The sequence below is a fragment of the Scardinius erythrophthalmus genome (genome assembly GCF_964197995.2).
Source record: "Scardinius erythrophthalmus genome assembly, chromosome: 12".
NCBI lineage: Eukaryota > Metazoa > Chordata > Actinopteri > Cypriniformes > Leuciscidae > Scardinius > Scardinius erythrophthalmus.
Window position 1 is genome coordinate 35,389,263 of NC_138232.1, and position 17,569 is coordinate 35,406,831.

The window sequence follows — 17,569 nt, forward strand, 5'->3', positions numbered from 1 at the left end:
CGCTACGCCCAAAACACACCCATTACTCATTAAGATAATAGGGACAACCGTTTTAGACCATGCGCTGGGCGCGCCGACCATTTTTCCCATCGTTAAACTAGCAAAAGTGGATTCGGAGTGCGCTTGAGCTGTACGCTTTAGACCATGCGCTTAGATCATTAAAATAGGGCCCTTAGGATTAAATGCACAGTTTTTGCTACTGTACCTTTAAGAATAAAATATGTAAATTAGTTATTCTTTCTGTACCAGCACAGATCATACTGTAGTTCAAGGCAGACCATGTTCCTGAACAATAAATAACCATTGATGCATAAACTTGGGTGGTTTTATGTTAAATGTAATCACATTCAGGTGCCAAAATCATGAACATTTCTGATCAAACCATTTTTGCAGCTTCGTTTCAAGAAATAATCTACTTGGATTGATGAAGAAGTTTTGCAATGTGAATGTTAGAGTATGTCTACTAGTACACTGACCTCCTTTCTTCCCGAAAGATCATGATACTGTGTCTACTTTCTAGAAATTTTGGGGAAAGAGAAATTGAAGAAAGAGAGAGCAATACATCATTGCTTATGATGCAAATTTCATGATCCAGCTTTTAGATGGCAATGTTAAAAGCAGAGAGAAGGCCACATGGTGACAGGTCACGGCTGATGCAGCCATAAGTTAATAACGGACCACAGCACAACATCCCAGCCAGAGAAAAAATTACAAACAGAAAGGCTGTTATGTCCTTCCCATCAGGGAACCAGGCTGAACGGAAAGGACCAGCCAGGGTGTTCAGTAAGCAAATGAATGCATATCATTATACAGTATATACCACATTATATTACAGAAGCATACAGAAATACCCTGGGTGCCTATTATTACAAGTGAGTCAACAGCTGCTTAAGTTTGTACAGCAATCTATGACAGCATGCGGGTGGGACATACTAGGACAGTCTCAATGTCACAGAGGCAATTCTCCTCTCCACTCCTCCACTGATACAGAGAGGATGAGAGATCATTTCCTCTTGCTTTCTGTTTCAGTAATTGCCAAGCCTTCATCTAGCCTTTGCCTGTATTTGTGTCATGGAGTGTTCTCTCACTTCTCACGCACGCACTTTGCTGAATAATGTAGGTTTCTGCTGGGAAGCCCATGGGGTGCGGACACTAAGAGGTCACACAGGAGGAAATGTTAATACAATTTTAAATAACCATTTTCTTTTTATTATAATATATTTAAAACTGTAATTTATTCCTGTGATGGCGAAGCTGAATTTTTAGCAGCCATTACTCCAGTCTTCAGAATCACATGATCCTTAATATTTGTGTAAACCATTAAACCTTTTTTCCAGGAATCTATGATAAATAGAAAGTTCAAAGGAAGAACATTTATATAAAATAGAACTTTTTTGTAATATTATAAATGTCTTTACTGTCATTTATCTACAGACCCCAAAAACATTTTTATTTTATTTTTAATTTAGTGCTCACTCAAAATGGGTAAAAACGTTCAAAATAATAGTGCCCGTCACGAAAGTTCTGTATTGACCAAGTCCGTCATAATTAGTATAGAATAAATGGAGCTGGCTGTAAACTATGTGTTCACCTAATTACAGTATCTGCCAGCATCCCTGTGTATCCGTACGCATGTCTGTGTGTCACTTGATAAGTTGTGTCCTGCCAGAATGACGTTGTCCCTGCAGTGGATAAATGATTGGGATTTAATTATTAATCAATAATGCAGTGCGGTAATCAAACTCTTGCTTTTAGTGTCCTTTGTATGCTTACTTACAAATCCACCTTTTCAGCGTGTACACAAGTTCTGTTTATATTTGAGATACTGTGGATAGCTTGGATATTTTTATTCTAATATGAATGTGTTAAAAACACAAGGTTGAATGTGAATATGAGTGACTCATGAGGAACTTTTTCAGTTTAATATCCTGAGGATTTTTCAATACTATTAAGAAGAGTATAAAGAGATATTATTAAAAAGGGGTCAATCAGAAAGAGTGAAATCACATTTGGCATAAAGGTTGAGGGTGCGTGGGAGGCTGTTTCAGGATTAGATGCCAAGACCCAGTTTAATTAGAGTCCAACTCTTCAACCAGCATGACTCAAAGGATGAAAAAGACGAAACAAGCCATCTGTGTGTGTACAGTAACTGGCCATCTGGTTAGTTATGGGCAACAAGTCTATAATGTGGCAAACAAACAAAAACAGCACCACTGACAAAAATAGACAGAAAAGGAGGGAGAGCAACACAAACTGAGACAATATTTTATATATATGTGTTTAGTCATTAATGGTGCATCTATGCAAATACTGTACACTTTCAACCCTACTATGCTTTGTAATATAATAACATAGTTTTATTTACTTCATGTTTCATTATTAGTTCCTACTACTTATTCCAGACATGAAGTGTATACTATGTGGTTATATAATACATGTATGTTAAATAAGGTTCTTTTTCTAACTTCACTTTCCCAACTAATCACCTTAGGCGTGACCAACTATGGTCCAACTCCTGTGACACCACATCTGTCTCTGAAAATAAAATAAAAAATAATAATAATAAAATAATTGAGAAAGGCAGAGATGAACACAGGGTGGATATGACAGTATAACTCATGAGTATTAAAGGCATTACAGGAGCCCACCTCTTTAAGAAAACCGTTTTCTGAAGTCGTAATGCAAATGTGATTTGTTCCATTTCGTACAACTCCCATACTTTTTGAATCCAAGCGTTGTATGATGGAGGGTCAGATTTTAACCATCTGCATGTAATACACTTGATGGCTGCAGCGAGTAAAATTTGTTGTAAATATATTATAGCTCTACCCTCAAGGCCCTCTGGACGCACACCTAGAAGGGCTATTATGGGGTCTTCTGGGATTTCATAATGGAAGAGTAATTTCTTAATTTTGGACATGATTACAAAATATGGCTGTGGTTACCAACATGCTGGCCACAATTTCTCCAGCACTTGTCTGAGCAGGATGGATTCCATTTTGCAATTATCTGTGGAGTTATTATCTGAAAAAAAAATCTGGTTATTATCTTCCATTTGAATTCCCTCCAGACATTAGAGTTGGTCACGAGATGTACAACGAGATGTAGATGTCTCCACAAGCTTCCTCCCAAGTTTCAAGAGCGACTGTTTCATTAATTTCATTAACTCCCATTTTTCCTTGATCTGTAATGTGTTATTTGAATTCTTAGACAAAAATAACAGATATCCTTTAGAAATAATTTTTTTTGGCCACATGTTCAATTTGTATTTCTTTAAAATAAACTTCTTCTCTCATCCATGAACTCAGGGGCCTCAATTGAGCTGCCCAAAAGTAAAACCTAAAGTTTGGGAGTCCCAGCCCGCCATATGTTTTAGGCGATTGTATTTAAAGCCTTATTCTTGGCCGTTTTCTTTGCCAAACAAATTTAGAAATGATTTTATTAAGCAAATCAAAGATAGATTTTGGCACTTCTATGGGTAACATCTGAAACAAATAGTCTAATCTCAGCAGGACATTCATATGAATAGATTCAACACGGCCAGTCAGAGAGAGAGGGAGAGCTGTCCAACAATTTAAATCTTCACTAATATTTTTAATCACTTTTTTATAGTTTGTATCGTATAACTGGTCCAAAGAGGAGGGAATAAAGATGCCCAAGTATGTAAACCCATTCTTGGGCCATTTGAACCTGCTTTTAGTTTGGATTTGTTCTGAAATTTGACCATTAACATCTATGGCCTCAGTTTTATCCATATCCAGAGTAGTACCCATACCTGGGAATTAGCTTTTTTAAACATGGAATTGTTGTCTCAGGTTCTGTTAGGAAAAGTAGGACATCATCGGCGTATAACGACAACTTATGTTCCTCTTCTCCAATTACAATTCCCTTAATTGCACTGTCGTCCCGAATGAGTTGAGCAAGGGGTTCGATGCTGATAGCAAACAGCAAGGGCGACAATGGACATCCAGATCTACAACCGTTAACTCTCACTGAGGTGAGTGGATTTGTGTATAGTGTTTGAACCCCATTTATGAAATTGGGACCAAATTTAAACCGTTTAAGAGTTTGGATCAGATACTGCCAAGAAACCCGATCAAATGATAAGAATACTGCCTCTGCCTACTGCCTGTAGATTTTGTATAGCTCATAATATTTAACGCTCTACGAAGGTTATCTCCATAATATGTCTCAAGGGATAAATCCGGTTTGGTCCGGATGTATAATTTGACTAACTAATTTATTTACCCTTTTAGCAAGAATGGCAGTTAATATAGATCACTATTTAACAATGAAATAGGACGATATGACTGACATTCGGCAGGATCTTTGCCCTCTTTGTGAAATACAACAATGGTTGCATCCCTCCACGAGGGCGCCACTGTACCAGATTGCAGCGCACAATGATATGCTCTTAATAAGCATTAGTAACAAGTGATAATTTAGTAAATTAGTAATAAGCGGAGAAACTAGTTCATTAAAGGTTTTATAGAATTAATTTATATATCCGTCGGGTCATGGGCTTTTATTATTCTTCAACGTAGAGATTGTCTCAATTATTTCACTTTCTTTAATAGGATCATCCAGATCCTTTGCCATTGACTCCGTTCACTCATTCAATTTTATATTATTTAGGAACGGTGCCAGAATATTATCATTAGGGCTGCGCGATTATGACAAAAATCATAATTGTCGATTATTCCCTTGAAATTGTGATTAGTAATTACGATTATCACAATTTACATTGAATATATATATATATATATATATATATATATATATATATATATATATATATATATATATATATGCATATTATTATATATGTTTACTTAAAAATTGTGAACACACACACTGTCCCCCTTTACTTAACATACACATAAATTGTAAGAATATGACTAATAGTAAAGACTACTAATAAATAAACATTAGGCCTATGCTACAGCTATTAAATAGCAGTCCCAAACTAGCTTTTGTAAATACAATGTTGGTATGAGCCACCACAGTCATTTATATAAAAAATAACTTTTTTTTTTTGTGAAAATAAAGTGGCATTTGGGGGTTAATATTAAAACGACAGTTACCATGGTGATACACAATACTAACAAGAACTGTTAATGAAACATGAAAACTGCTCCTGGGGCCGGTTGCACCAGCTGGGCGTAAGTTATAACTTAGCCTAGTTTTGACGTAAATGGACACTAAGTTACGACTTGCGCACTTCTAAATATTTTTGCGTTGCACCATTAAACTTAGTTGAAGCGTAACTCTACGTTTAAACTAAATATTTACGCCAGCCTCCGATCAGGAGTAACGGATGGAATAAAATATCAAACACACTGAACTTCATCAATAAGCTATTATTTTACCTCACAGACTTCAATTCTTAACCCTTGTGCATTGTTAGAATTTACATCCTTTCGTTATGTTTGTGGCTGAAAACAGCCACTACTTTAAACTGCTGTAAAAATGTATCAGATAAATATTTTTTTCAATTTTTTTTTGCATTAATCTATTAATCAACCTCAGTCCTGCTCAAAAATATTAAATGTTTAAAAAAATTTCAGGATTTTAACTCTTTAATTGCCAAATTCGTAAATGATGTCACTGATTTGGGAGGAAAAAAAACACAAAATTACTCATTTTCAATATAAAATGTGATTGTGGACTGGATTTTTTTTTACCTTTTATCACAGTCTTGGACATGTCAAAGATTAGAAACAACATTGGTTTTGATGCATTGTTAGTTTTTGTGCAGCATCAGATTTTAACTTTTTCTCCCTCATTTACTGTTCGTGGCTGTTTTTGCCCCATTGACTTCCATTATAACCACATTTTTTGATTGCAAAGCCATGACACCATATAATCATGCATTTTTGATTGTTGGTGGTTTTCCCTGTTGGGAAGAGGTAAAATTTGTCATTTTTACTGTTGATAACCGGGTGGCACCATTAACCCTTTAGATAGGCCTGTGCCAAAAAAAGCTTAGTTTCTGGCTTTTACATGGAGTTATATGGAGTATAACAGCATAATAAAGTGTGTGTGTGTGTGTGTGTGTGTGTGTGTGTGTGTGTGTGTGTGTGTGTGTGTGTGTGTGTGTGTGTGTGTGTGTGAACTCACCTCTATGCGTCTGAGAAAATCAAAATATGCACCTCAGCTCTCAGAACTGCATGGAGTAAACAAAAACAAAGTAAGTGTATTTATGCACCTGCTGCCTTTTGATGGTGAGAAATGCAGACTAAACAAAAACAAAGCAAGTGGATTTAAACGCGTGCATGCAAGCCTGCTGGTCATTTGATGGTGAGAAGAGCAGCAAGCAACATGAGAAAGGGCTTGACTTGTAGTGAAGTTTTAGAGATGATTATGCAGCCTGACCCCTCCAGCGAGCTGCAGGATGACTAACCGGATACAGGATGTATCGTCTTCTCCCTCTGACACCACAGACTCAGGAGAGTCAGATCCTGATTTGGATGTGGCACCCTCATCATCCACTCTAGCTTCCACTGAAGGCGAGGAGGATTCGGAGGATCCTGGATCTGGGTGGATTGGGAGAAACGGCGAAGTGTTGTTTTCCACCAACGCGGAGACAACTCTCTTTCTTCAGCCTGCCAGTGGCGTGACTCCAGGGCCGACACGCTATGCCATCACAAGGCATAGTCATACATGTTTGTATGACTGTACAAACATGTATGTGTTGACGCAAGTCATGCTGACAATGAGGTCAATCATCTCCTCCGTAAAAAACAGATTGAACACGGAATCCATGTTCTGGACCCTTGCGAAGGCATAGCGCGTCGGCCCTGGAGTCGCGCCTCTGGCAGGCTGAAGAAAGGGAGTTGTCTCCGCGTTGGTGGAAAACCACACTTCGCCGTTTCTCCCAATCCACCCAGATCCAGGATCCTCCGAATCCTCCTCGCCTTCAGTGGAAGCTAGAGTGGATGATGAGGGTGCCACATCCAAATCAGGATCTGACTCTCCTGAGTCTGTGGTGTCAGAGGGAGAAGACGATACATCCTGTATCCGGTTAGTCATCCTGCAGCTCGCTGGAGGGGTCAGGCTGCATAATCATCTCTAAAACTTCACTACAAGTCAAGCCCTTTCTCATGTTGCTTGCTGCTCTTCTCACCATCAAATGACCAGCAGGCTTGCATGCACGCGTTTAAATCCACTTGCTTTGTTTTTGTTTAGTCTGCATTTCTCACCATCAAAAGGCAGCAGGTGCATAAATACACTTACTTTGTTTTTGTTTACTCCATGCAGTTCTGAGAGCTGAGGTGCATATTTTGATTTTCTCAGACGCATAGAGGTGAGTTCACACACACACACACACACACACACACACACACACACACACACACACACACACTTTATTATGCTGTTATACTCCATATAACTCCATGTAAAAGCCAGAAACTAAGCTTTTTTTGGCACAGGCCTATCTAAAGGGTTAATGGTGCCACCCGGTTATCAACAGTAAAAATGACAAATTTTACCTCTTCCCAACAGGGAAAACCACCAACAATCAAAAATGCATGATTATATGGTGTCATGGCTTTGCAATCAAAAAATGTGGTTATAATGGAAGTCAATGGGGCAAAAACAGCCACGAACAGTAAATGAGGGAGAAAAAGTTAAAATCTGATGCTGCACAAAAACTAACAATGCATCAAAACCAATGTTGTTTCTAATCTTTGACATGTCCAAGACTGTGATAAAAGGTAAAAAAAAATCCAGTCCACAATCACATTTTATATTGAAAATGAGTCATTTTGTGTGTGTTTTTTCCCCAAATCAGTGACATCATTTACAAATTTGGCAATTAAAGAGTTAAAATCCTGATTTTTTTTTAAACATTTAGTATTTTTGAGCAGGACTGAGGTTGATTAATAGATTTATGCAAAAAAAATTGAAAAAAATATTTATCTGATAAATTTTTACAGCAGTTTAAAGTAGTGGCTGTTTTCAGCCACAAACATAACGAAAGGGTAGTAAATTTGCCCACAGTGAACTGTTGAGTTTTTGAAAAATTTCAAAGCATTTTCCCAAAATATGTGTCAAAATAAGATTTGTCACCAAAAATCATCCCATTTGCTGAAACACAGAAAAAGTTATAGCCAAATTTAGACTCAAAAATACCCCATAGTGGATGAAAACATCCCCAACAGCACATAAGGGTTAATACATATATGATTATGCAGACATTTACACTTGCTTACATTTTAAGAGAGAGAACATTATGTGAAAAGATTACTTTGTTAGAGGCTATCTTTAACACAAACCCATCCTAAACAGCATGTCGCTGTGTGCATCGGTCCATGGTGTGCATGTCAAATATCAGTCATAATCAATAAACGTAATTTCTTATGCTTTTTGTATCAATATTTATTTATTTATCCTTATTCATTTAATTTCAAATACAGTTTCTGAATGTTACATATAAAAACACTTATGCTATTCATGATCAAGTATCGTATTTAATGGAAACTTATTTTTACCGTTAGTAACGTGAGGCAAAAGAATGAAGGATAAACTGAAATTCACAGCATTTCAACACAACATCTGCTCACGTATTTGAAGGCTGCTATTGGATAACCGAGGCTAAACTTCATATTATGCGACTACGCATTACTTTACGGAGAGCTTACGACCTACTAGCTACGTTCTGCCTTACGAACAAATGGTGCAACGGAATAAAGTTCAGAGTTAGTTACAAACTAGCTAGTAGTTACTAAGCCTCTAGTGTGGACTTTACGTTCCAATTTAAGAAAGAACTTACGAACGGCTGGTGCAACCCTACCCAGAAGCCAATGAAGAGAGGTGGGCTCACTAAATTGTGGGCTCACTGAATTAATGGTACACTATGTAACTTTGACCCTCAAGTGGTTAAATAACAAAATAAAAAATTTGCAGGAGAACATTGTTTTGTTTGTGCTTAGGATCTGCATGACAGTGTGGATGAATATGGTAATCCTACTGTTCATAAAACAGTCACTACTAGGCTTAAGAGATATAACCAGTTTGAAAGGATATAACCAGTAGAAAGGATCTCAAGCTGAATATTACTGTAGCTATACCCATTAATAGACACAGTACTTCCTAGAAAATAAATTCAAGCACAGCGCTACAACAACCCATAATGAAATGACCCTTTTTTCTAGCTCTGTTAGAAAGCTACATATGGCAGTTTATCAATAAATTACCTTACTCACTTGTCTCCCTGTTGCTTTTACTTTACTTCAAATACCTCAGTTCTTGCCATCTCAGAAAAGACAAGCCAATGTTTATTTTCGTTTTATTACGAGCTCTGTTGCATCCTCTTTTTGCCAGCAGATTCTCCTCTGTACGCAATTTCCCATGAAAAACCATCCCTCTAGGGAAAAAAGTTAAATAGTGCACCTTTAATTATATAAATTACTTGTTTTGCAATGTTTTGAGAGAAGTTCCAAACATTACATTAAAAAAATGACTAAATATTAATTTGGAGAATTGGTTATAACATTTTGTTGAAAGTTTAGGAAGACACATTTTATGGAGGGAGAACTACTTTATGACAAATGTATTCACATGTATAATTTACCATTTAATTTATCCTGTGGTGGCAAAGCTGAATTTCCAGCATCATTACTCCAATCTTCAGTATCACATGATCCTTCAGAAATCATTCTAATATGCTGACTTGCTGCTTTAGAAACATTTCTGATTATTATAAATGTTGAAAACAGCAGTGCTGCTTCAAATTTTTGAGGTAACTATTTTTTTCAGGATTCTTTGATGAATATAGATGCACCCACATAAAGACACTCTCAGACATGACCTTGATTGCAAAATTCTAAAGGATTAATTTACAATATTGTAATTGATACAGTACTACAACTTCTCAACTTCAACAGGTTTCTCTCTGTGTTTGTGATGTTTAGTCACTAGGTGGCGTCTTAACTTGTTTGACTTCATATTGTCAGAAGTTAATATTTTGAGGCATGTAACACACTGTGGTCTCTCTTCATTACCAACCGTTGTACTGGTGAATCCGAGGGCAAGATATGCCTCGTCATATTGTCTTTTCACTGCAGCGGACTTGACGGCCGAACTGTCTACTGGAAACGGAAAAATTAGCGTTGCAAATCGGAAATATGTCAGAAATAGAATGGGTTATCAGTTTACTGTCAGGGATTGTCCTGTTGCGTCGCACCACATCCAGTAGACAGCATCACTGATTATAATGGGTTCTACTTCTGGACAGGTTGTTTTGGTTTTTGTGACCATTATGTTTACCTGGCACTAGCAGTCCTTTCACAAACTTCCTTAGTGCATAATCATGCATCATTCATTTATTTTACAGGGCTTCCAGCAATACTCAATTCTTATTCTTCAACCGCTCCATCTAGTGGTCTGTTATTGCCCGACAAAAAACGCTACAACCGATAACAGACCACTTAAGCGGGTACTGCGAGTCCTGAGGTAATAAATGTCAAATTAATCAAATAACTGCATAATAAGCGGGACCATTACGCAGTGGGGGCTTGTATCACCCAGAAGAGGTTTCTTTTGCATAACAATCTGCTGACTGTACAATATCCCTTAGCCTTGTCGTGCCCCCAAGCTTGGGAACCACTGATATAGTGTGTGTGTGTGTGTCTGTGTTAGTCCTGTCTTTTACTTTTGCTCCCAGCTGCAGGCCTCTTATTTCTATAATTATTAAAACAACCCTTTATATGTCTGACTTTCCAATAGAGAGACACTAATGTAGAATTTAATAGTAATTAATAGCCTTTGTGAAAGCACTTTGTTGACTCCACTTTGTTTGGGTGTTGCATTTATAATAGTAAACATCTCTCACCTGTGTGACCTTCTCTGTGACGTTGTGTGTCCGATCTTTGACCTTTGGTGCGATGATGGTTTTCTCTGAGGAATGCGGAGATGATGCCCGCTTGTCATTGTTTGTCTCTGAGAAGTTCAGAGTGATGAGAGGGATCTTGTTGATTGTGCTGTACTTGGTGAGGTTTGAGTCAGACGTGGATCCCAGAAGGCTGGACTTGATCTGATTAAATGGACCTGAAGCACATACACACAAATTATGAGCAATGTACAACTCTCTCTCATCTAGCAGGACTCACATTAATAGTGACATCAACACTGTTTATTTTAAGAATCTGCATTTCCAGACCAGTATTATTAAAATCATCACTAACAACAACAATTGCAAGACAATTGCAAACACAAATACAAAGACAGCAGACGCACAGACGACAGAGACATGCCAACGATTAAATCAAAGAAGTGAAGCTCTAGCCATACCCCCAGCCATCCAAGAGCGCGACACTAGCCAATAAGAAGAGAGCGAAAGAGAGAGGGAAGGGGAGCAGAAAATGATTTAACTTTTGAAAAAGTCAGGAGGTCAAAGGTTAGGAGAATCTGGTATCATCTCAAGAACTTTACTGATGTAAACAGATCGCTGAACTAAAATGGTCCACAGTCTTGTAAATTGAAAAGATTTATGATAAGAATACTACAAGAATCTAAACAATCCATTCTCCTGTGAAAACCATGTAGGTTCAGAAAGAGAGATTTAGAAAAAGAAAAGGGAGAGGAAGAATAAAAAGACAGAAGAAGCTGCAAAAGCTGAAACTTAGTTCTTAAAAAAAGTGATTTCTATCCCATGCACTTTCATGTCACATAAGACATTATGCATGCAAATGTCTCCTCTGTCCCTCTGTCACACGTACACTTATTTATCAGTATTTTCTTTGAAAGTATTCTGTGATTGTAAATTTGATGCATTTCGGGAGCATTCAGTTTAAGCCCGAGCATGCTTCATACAGACAGGCAGGCAGGCATGTGCTGAGAAACAGCTCTGTTACCTTTAATACTACGCCCATTATCTGAGAGAGCAATAGATCACAGATGGACAGGGTAAAAGGAGAAAAAGACAGTGAAAGGCAGTCAAAACCATCAGTGATAGGTGAGATCTATTAGGTTTTTAAACTGTGTGTGAGATGTACCTAATGGAAAGTAGGTTCATAAAGACAATAAATAATTTAGGTGGGGAGGAACTATAAATAATGATTTTGGGTGGATTTAACAGTTGTGAATTTCCCCAATATTGCTGCTACATTTAGAAAACATAGTAAGAAAAACTTATTTATTTTACATTTGTTTATTTCTGTAGTAACTTCAGAAGGACATCAGCGTCAGGATGGAGGGTTTATTTTCAGTGGCATCATGGAATACGTTGGAGGATTATATGTTTATATTATATGATTATTTGGCTGCATGTTGTTTTGTAAATGAGGCACAATGTAATGGAGAGTTTGCAAAGAAACTTTTGTTGAAAGATGAAGCAACCAACTGTACTGGATCTGACAGCAGCTACATCACAAACCGCAAGTAAACAATGTCACAAAGCTTTGTCTGTAAATAAAGGTTTTATATGGATAAGGTTCTTAAAACTCTTACTCGCGTGTAATAGCGAGTGGGTGTTGATACTGTTTCCTATGCAGTGATGCAAATCATAACAGTGGCCGTTTACTGACAAGCCTTTAAGGAGTCAACCACTTAAAACAGATAATTTCAGACAGAGGGTGAAGAATGACTGTTGAAAATAATAGTTTTTACACATATATATTTGTTTTGTTTTTTGTGCAATTTGTTTTTATTAAGATTATAAGAGAACCTTAAGGAACATATATACAGTATATATAAAAGAAATCCATATCATGACCTCATTTAAAGTGGCATTTTTGCTCATATAGCTAATGTGGTTAAGGTGTCTAATTTTAAGGTGTCCTTTTAATTATACATACATAAATGCTTAGTAATATTAATTAACTAAATGTACTTTCTATAGGGTTACAATTAGTTGCATGTAATTATGCATAATTTTAGTTATTACTATAGTAACTACATACCCTGGTAATCCAGAGTTCTTGCGAGAGCACAGGTTGAATTTGCTCAGCGAGTTACTCTGGTGTCGAGTAATGATGCTCATTAAATATGCCCCTCTATCTGAGCTGCACCAATCACATCGGGTTATCTGATATAGGCGGGCCAGAGGCGAGCTAAACAGATGACGACAGCGCTGTGATGTCGAAGTCATTAGTAAACATTGCAAGATGGCTATGGATGAATACCAGTTTTTTTAAACGGCTTTGGCCGCTACAATGAACGAGTTAGACTTGGCTTTTTAACTAAAACAGGAAAAGATCGAATCGTTCCTTTGCAAGAAGGACGTTTTTGCTGTTTTGCCGACTGGATACGGTAAGAGTATAATCTACCAGTTAGCTCCGCTGGTAGCTAAGCGTATGGGGTTTATTGTTGTGATTGGTCGTATTATTATCCAATTGCGTGCAGTGAGATTTTCAAATGCATGCTTGGTGCCGCCCCTCGAGCTAGCCGAGTTTCATTAGTCGATGCCAGACCATTAATCTTTTAGATTTAGGTCTGGATTTCCAGGCTAGTAACTACATGTAATGTGTAAAAAGGACACTAAACTAAAGTGTTACCACAAATGTACACTTTCATATTTTATATTATGTAGAAACCACTAGTTTTAAATTGCGCTTAAATGATAATGTTGTGAGATGGTTTACTGGAAATCTTTTTCCAAGTTTTATTAAATATTTTGGTCAATAAAGATCCTTAGTTTTGACAATTACAAATCAAAATTATCACATGAAACAAAATGATAACATTAAAACAAAAGGGTAAGACTCTATATAAATTTTGATATTATGTGTAATTGTGTGCATATTTAATATGATGGTATTTTTCATATTAAAATGTATATTTTATATGGCACATTTAATTCAGATTAAAAGCAATGGATATCAGGGTTATAAACTGAATAATGGTACTTCATTAAGTATTATTATGGGGAATTTATTCTAGAGTACTAATGAAACATGCATTTTTACTTCAAAGTAAAAGGCCTTCAAGTACAAGCTACATATTTCACTGGTTATCATGATGGGAATCTATAATCTTCTTTAAAAGACATATTTTTGCATGACGTTCCTGTGAATTTTACTGCACTTTTATTTAACAATAAAATCAATGTGGCGAGGGGGGCGTGGTCTGCAGCGGGGGAACAGGTGCGGAGACGAGCGGTGATGAAAAGGTCAAGTGAATAATGACTTAACACCTGTCTCTAATTCTAGTGAATGGCAAAGAGACGGATATAAGCACCCGCACACCTGGGACAGGGGGAGAGAGAACTTTTCCCCATGGAATGTTATATTGTGCTTGGTGTGAGAGAAGAACCCCTGTGTGGATTTTTTTCTGTTTGATTTTGGAGTTAAAGACTCAGACTTTCTCGCCACCTTGACTTCTTTGTCATTTTTATTTGAACCGTTTACAATCAATTTCAATTGGCCTCAGAGCTATAGTCAATCGTCCTTGTGAAGATATATCTCTACAGTCATGGCAACATTTTATACCTTTGACCTAAAGCAATGCTTTTCAATTAAGTTATAGCTATAATTTAATAATTTAATCATAGCAGTTCATAACCAATGATATTCAAGTGCCAAACAACTATAAAACAAGCTGCAGTTGAATTTAATTCTCAGTAATTTCAGGTAACACATTTCAGGATATAGGTCAAAGTGTAACACCTGCCGTGTCCTAGAGCCTTACAAAGTCAAGGCATTGAGAAAATTATTCATTTTAATGAGGAAAAAAACTGCCCTGTCTCTTGATTTCATCAGTCAGTTTCAAGGGCTAAGAAAAAAGATAATTTTTTACTATTAAATATTTAAGTACAGTTAAATGTGGAAACCTTAATTTGACTTGAGTATATTTTTGGCTAGATACCTTTGAGTAAAAGTCTGACACTGCACCCATAACCAAATATAATTCTCAAGGAAATATCTTACCCTATTCATATGTAGAACCTTCTTTTTTATTTAAAAAAGTTTCTAAATTAATAGCAGCATACATATATAGGATGATAGAATTGTAGTGGAAATTACAATGGACATATATTACAATGGATAAAATAGGATCAACAGACATGAATAGAAAGACCCCACAAAGATGAGTTAACAGTGTGCATATACTGTATGTGTGGCGGTTTTTAATTTCTGCACCTTCCAGTTCATTGGTTGCTGTGATTTTACCAAATCAAGTCACTTTATTAGAACCACAAACTAAATCTGGTTGTATAAACATTCATAAAAGTTTATGCTTGTGTATTTAGAAACGTGTGCATACCTTCGCTAGCATGGCGATCACGGTACGTCCTCTGTGTGTGCGTACTGAGTCCTTCTAAATCTTGTGTAGATGATGGTCTCCTAAATGTGCACATACTGGCCTGTGATGCCATCCTGGATGCAGTCGCCAAAGGCTCCTGGGGGTCCATCCGTTCCCAGGGGCCCCGTGGAGACGAGTGATCCTGTGGCCCTGAGATTGGTGAGCATGACCCCAGACAACTCTGGCCAATCAGAGCCCGGGTGTCATTTCCATAGGAGGGGCTACAGCTCTCGCCGGTTGGTGGATGGAGTTCACGTGGAGAGAGGGAAAGGGAGAGAGATGACGAGCAGGAAGAGCGTTTCTCATTCTGATCAGCCGAATGAATGGTCACCTCATCCGGGTCTTCTTGGGGGAGGGATTGCTTACTCACTCCTAGCATGCTTAGTGGGGCAGGCAGACGAAAACGGAAGAAACGTCCTTTTTCTACAAAAAAGTGACAGAGGAGTGACAAAGTGACACCAGGAGTTCAGGGGAGGTAACCAGAAAGAAGCATTATTTTATTATATTGTATAAAATGTAATAAAAAATACATGTCCTTCTCCAGGGTTGTAAATTAATGGGAGCTTGGGTAATTCAAAATACAAGATAAGGGGCCCTGTACAATTAAGGGAGTTTTTGCGATAGCACAAAAGATATTTTAAATGAAATAAAGAAATTGTGAAACTAATCCATATGAATTGAGCAGTTTAGTCAAAAATTTCTGAAGAAACTTGATCGCTTTATATGATGAACAGATTGAACATTTATTCACATATAAACATCGATCAGCAAACATAGACAAAAGTTCAACCGTACTTGTTTGATGCGCAAGAACAAACCTCATGGGTTCTTGCAGAAGCTCAAACATACTGCGTTACACACGAGAATGAACCTGCAAACATACTTGAGCTTCCATTTACCATATCTGTTGTGTGTGGTGATGAATGTTTATATGTGAATATAAGCCAAAATTAAATACAAAGTTCTGTCATGAAACTAGATGGCGGAGGCTGATAGGTCCTTAACTCAATCTGCTTGCAATCACATCATTCTCTATAGGGCACAGCTGATTGGTTCCTGCTATATCAGTAGCCAATGAGCTTGCTGCTCAACCTTCAAATACTTGGTCAGCATTTGCTGTAGCAGTGCAGCACACTTTCAGAAAAAGGCTGTTGAGACAAAGCCTCCAGCACCATGGAGAGGTCCCACTCTGGAACCACTCTTCTAGTGAATGGAAGAGAATCATATGCGCCCTTCATAAATCTAAATATAAGAGGGTGTTGCGCACCACCGTAGCAGCCTCAAACCCAACATGACACGATAGCCGCTAAATAGACCTTAATAGTAGAGAAAGATTTTCCAACATCCATAAGGTCTTGCAGAAAACACAAATTATCAGAAACTGAGCACTGATATGATACCACCCGGCGCCCTTCACACCACTCCTCAAACACATGCCACTTACAGTCATAAAGGGACTGTGTAGAAGAGGCCCTAGCATTCTGAATAGTGTCAATAACATGTGGGGGGAACCCCATTGTGTTTAAGTTTGACCTCTCACAGGCCAGGCACAGAGGGCAAGCCTGTCTGGATGAGGATGGTAATTTTCCCAGTTCGCTTGGGACAAGAGGTCCGAGAGTAATGGGAGGGGCCACGGCTGGGCATACAGCAGAGGAATAATCTTTGCGAGCCATGGTGTTTTGGGCCACCTGCTACCAAAATCAGTCAGACTCTGTTCTCTCACCCTGACCAGAGTCAGTGTTAAAAGGCAAAGGGGAGGAACAGCGTAGAGCAACATGTTAGGCCACTGATGGGCCAGTGCGTCCACGACGAGGGGGCATCCTCATCCAGTAGCGTTTTCACGTGAGCAAAGAGATCAACGGTAGCTTGGCCCAATCTCTCCCACAGCAGACTCAGTATCTGAGGATGGATGCGCCAGTCTCCATAGAGTGGGTTCCCCCTCGACAAGAGGTCTGCGCCCCTGTTCAGTATGCCCGGGACATGGGTCGCCCGTAACGACAGAAAGTGCCACCAGCTCCATATTAATAGCTTGTGAGCTAGAGCATGAAGCTTAGAGGAGCACATCCCCCCTTTGCCGTTGATATGTGCTACAGCTGTGGTATTGTCCCAGCATACCAGCACGTGATGCCCCTGCAAACGGGGCAGAAAATGATTCAGAGCCTTCCACATAGTGAGGAGCTCCAAATAATTTAAATGGGCTGAGTGAAGTGTGCCTGGCCACACACCATTTACAATTCTGCCCTCCTAGGTGGCCCCACACCCTGTTAAGGATGCGTCTGTTGTTACCACTTTCCACAACATGATCGCCCGAGGGGGGTCCGCA

The 17,569-nt window shown here is 38.2% G+C and overlaps 1 protein-coding gene across 1 annotated transcript in view; it reads right to left on the bottom strand.

The window, feature by feature from the left end:
- The window catches only part of LOC308700247 (potassium channel, voltage gated eag related subfamily H, member 7), a gene marked incomplete at both ends in the record, with an annotated part of 95,718 nt that overhangs the window by 14,225 nt on the left and 63,924 nt on the right, over window positions 1-17,569 (bottom strand). The window contains 4 exons of the mRNA XM_081381777.1: window positions 10,838-11,052; window positions 11,296-11,319; window positions 11,859-11,879; window positions 15,208-15,669. Of these exons, the coding sequence (XP_081237903.1) occupies window positions 10,838-11,052; window positions 11,296-11,319; window positions 11,859-11,879; window positions 15,208-15,669 (722 nt within the window). The remainder of the gene's footprint in view (window positions 1-10,837; window positions 11,053-11,295; window positions 11,320-11,858; window positions 11,880-15,207; window positions 15,670-17,569) is intronic.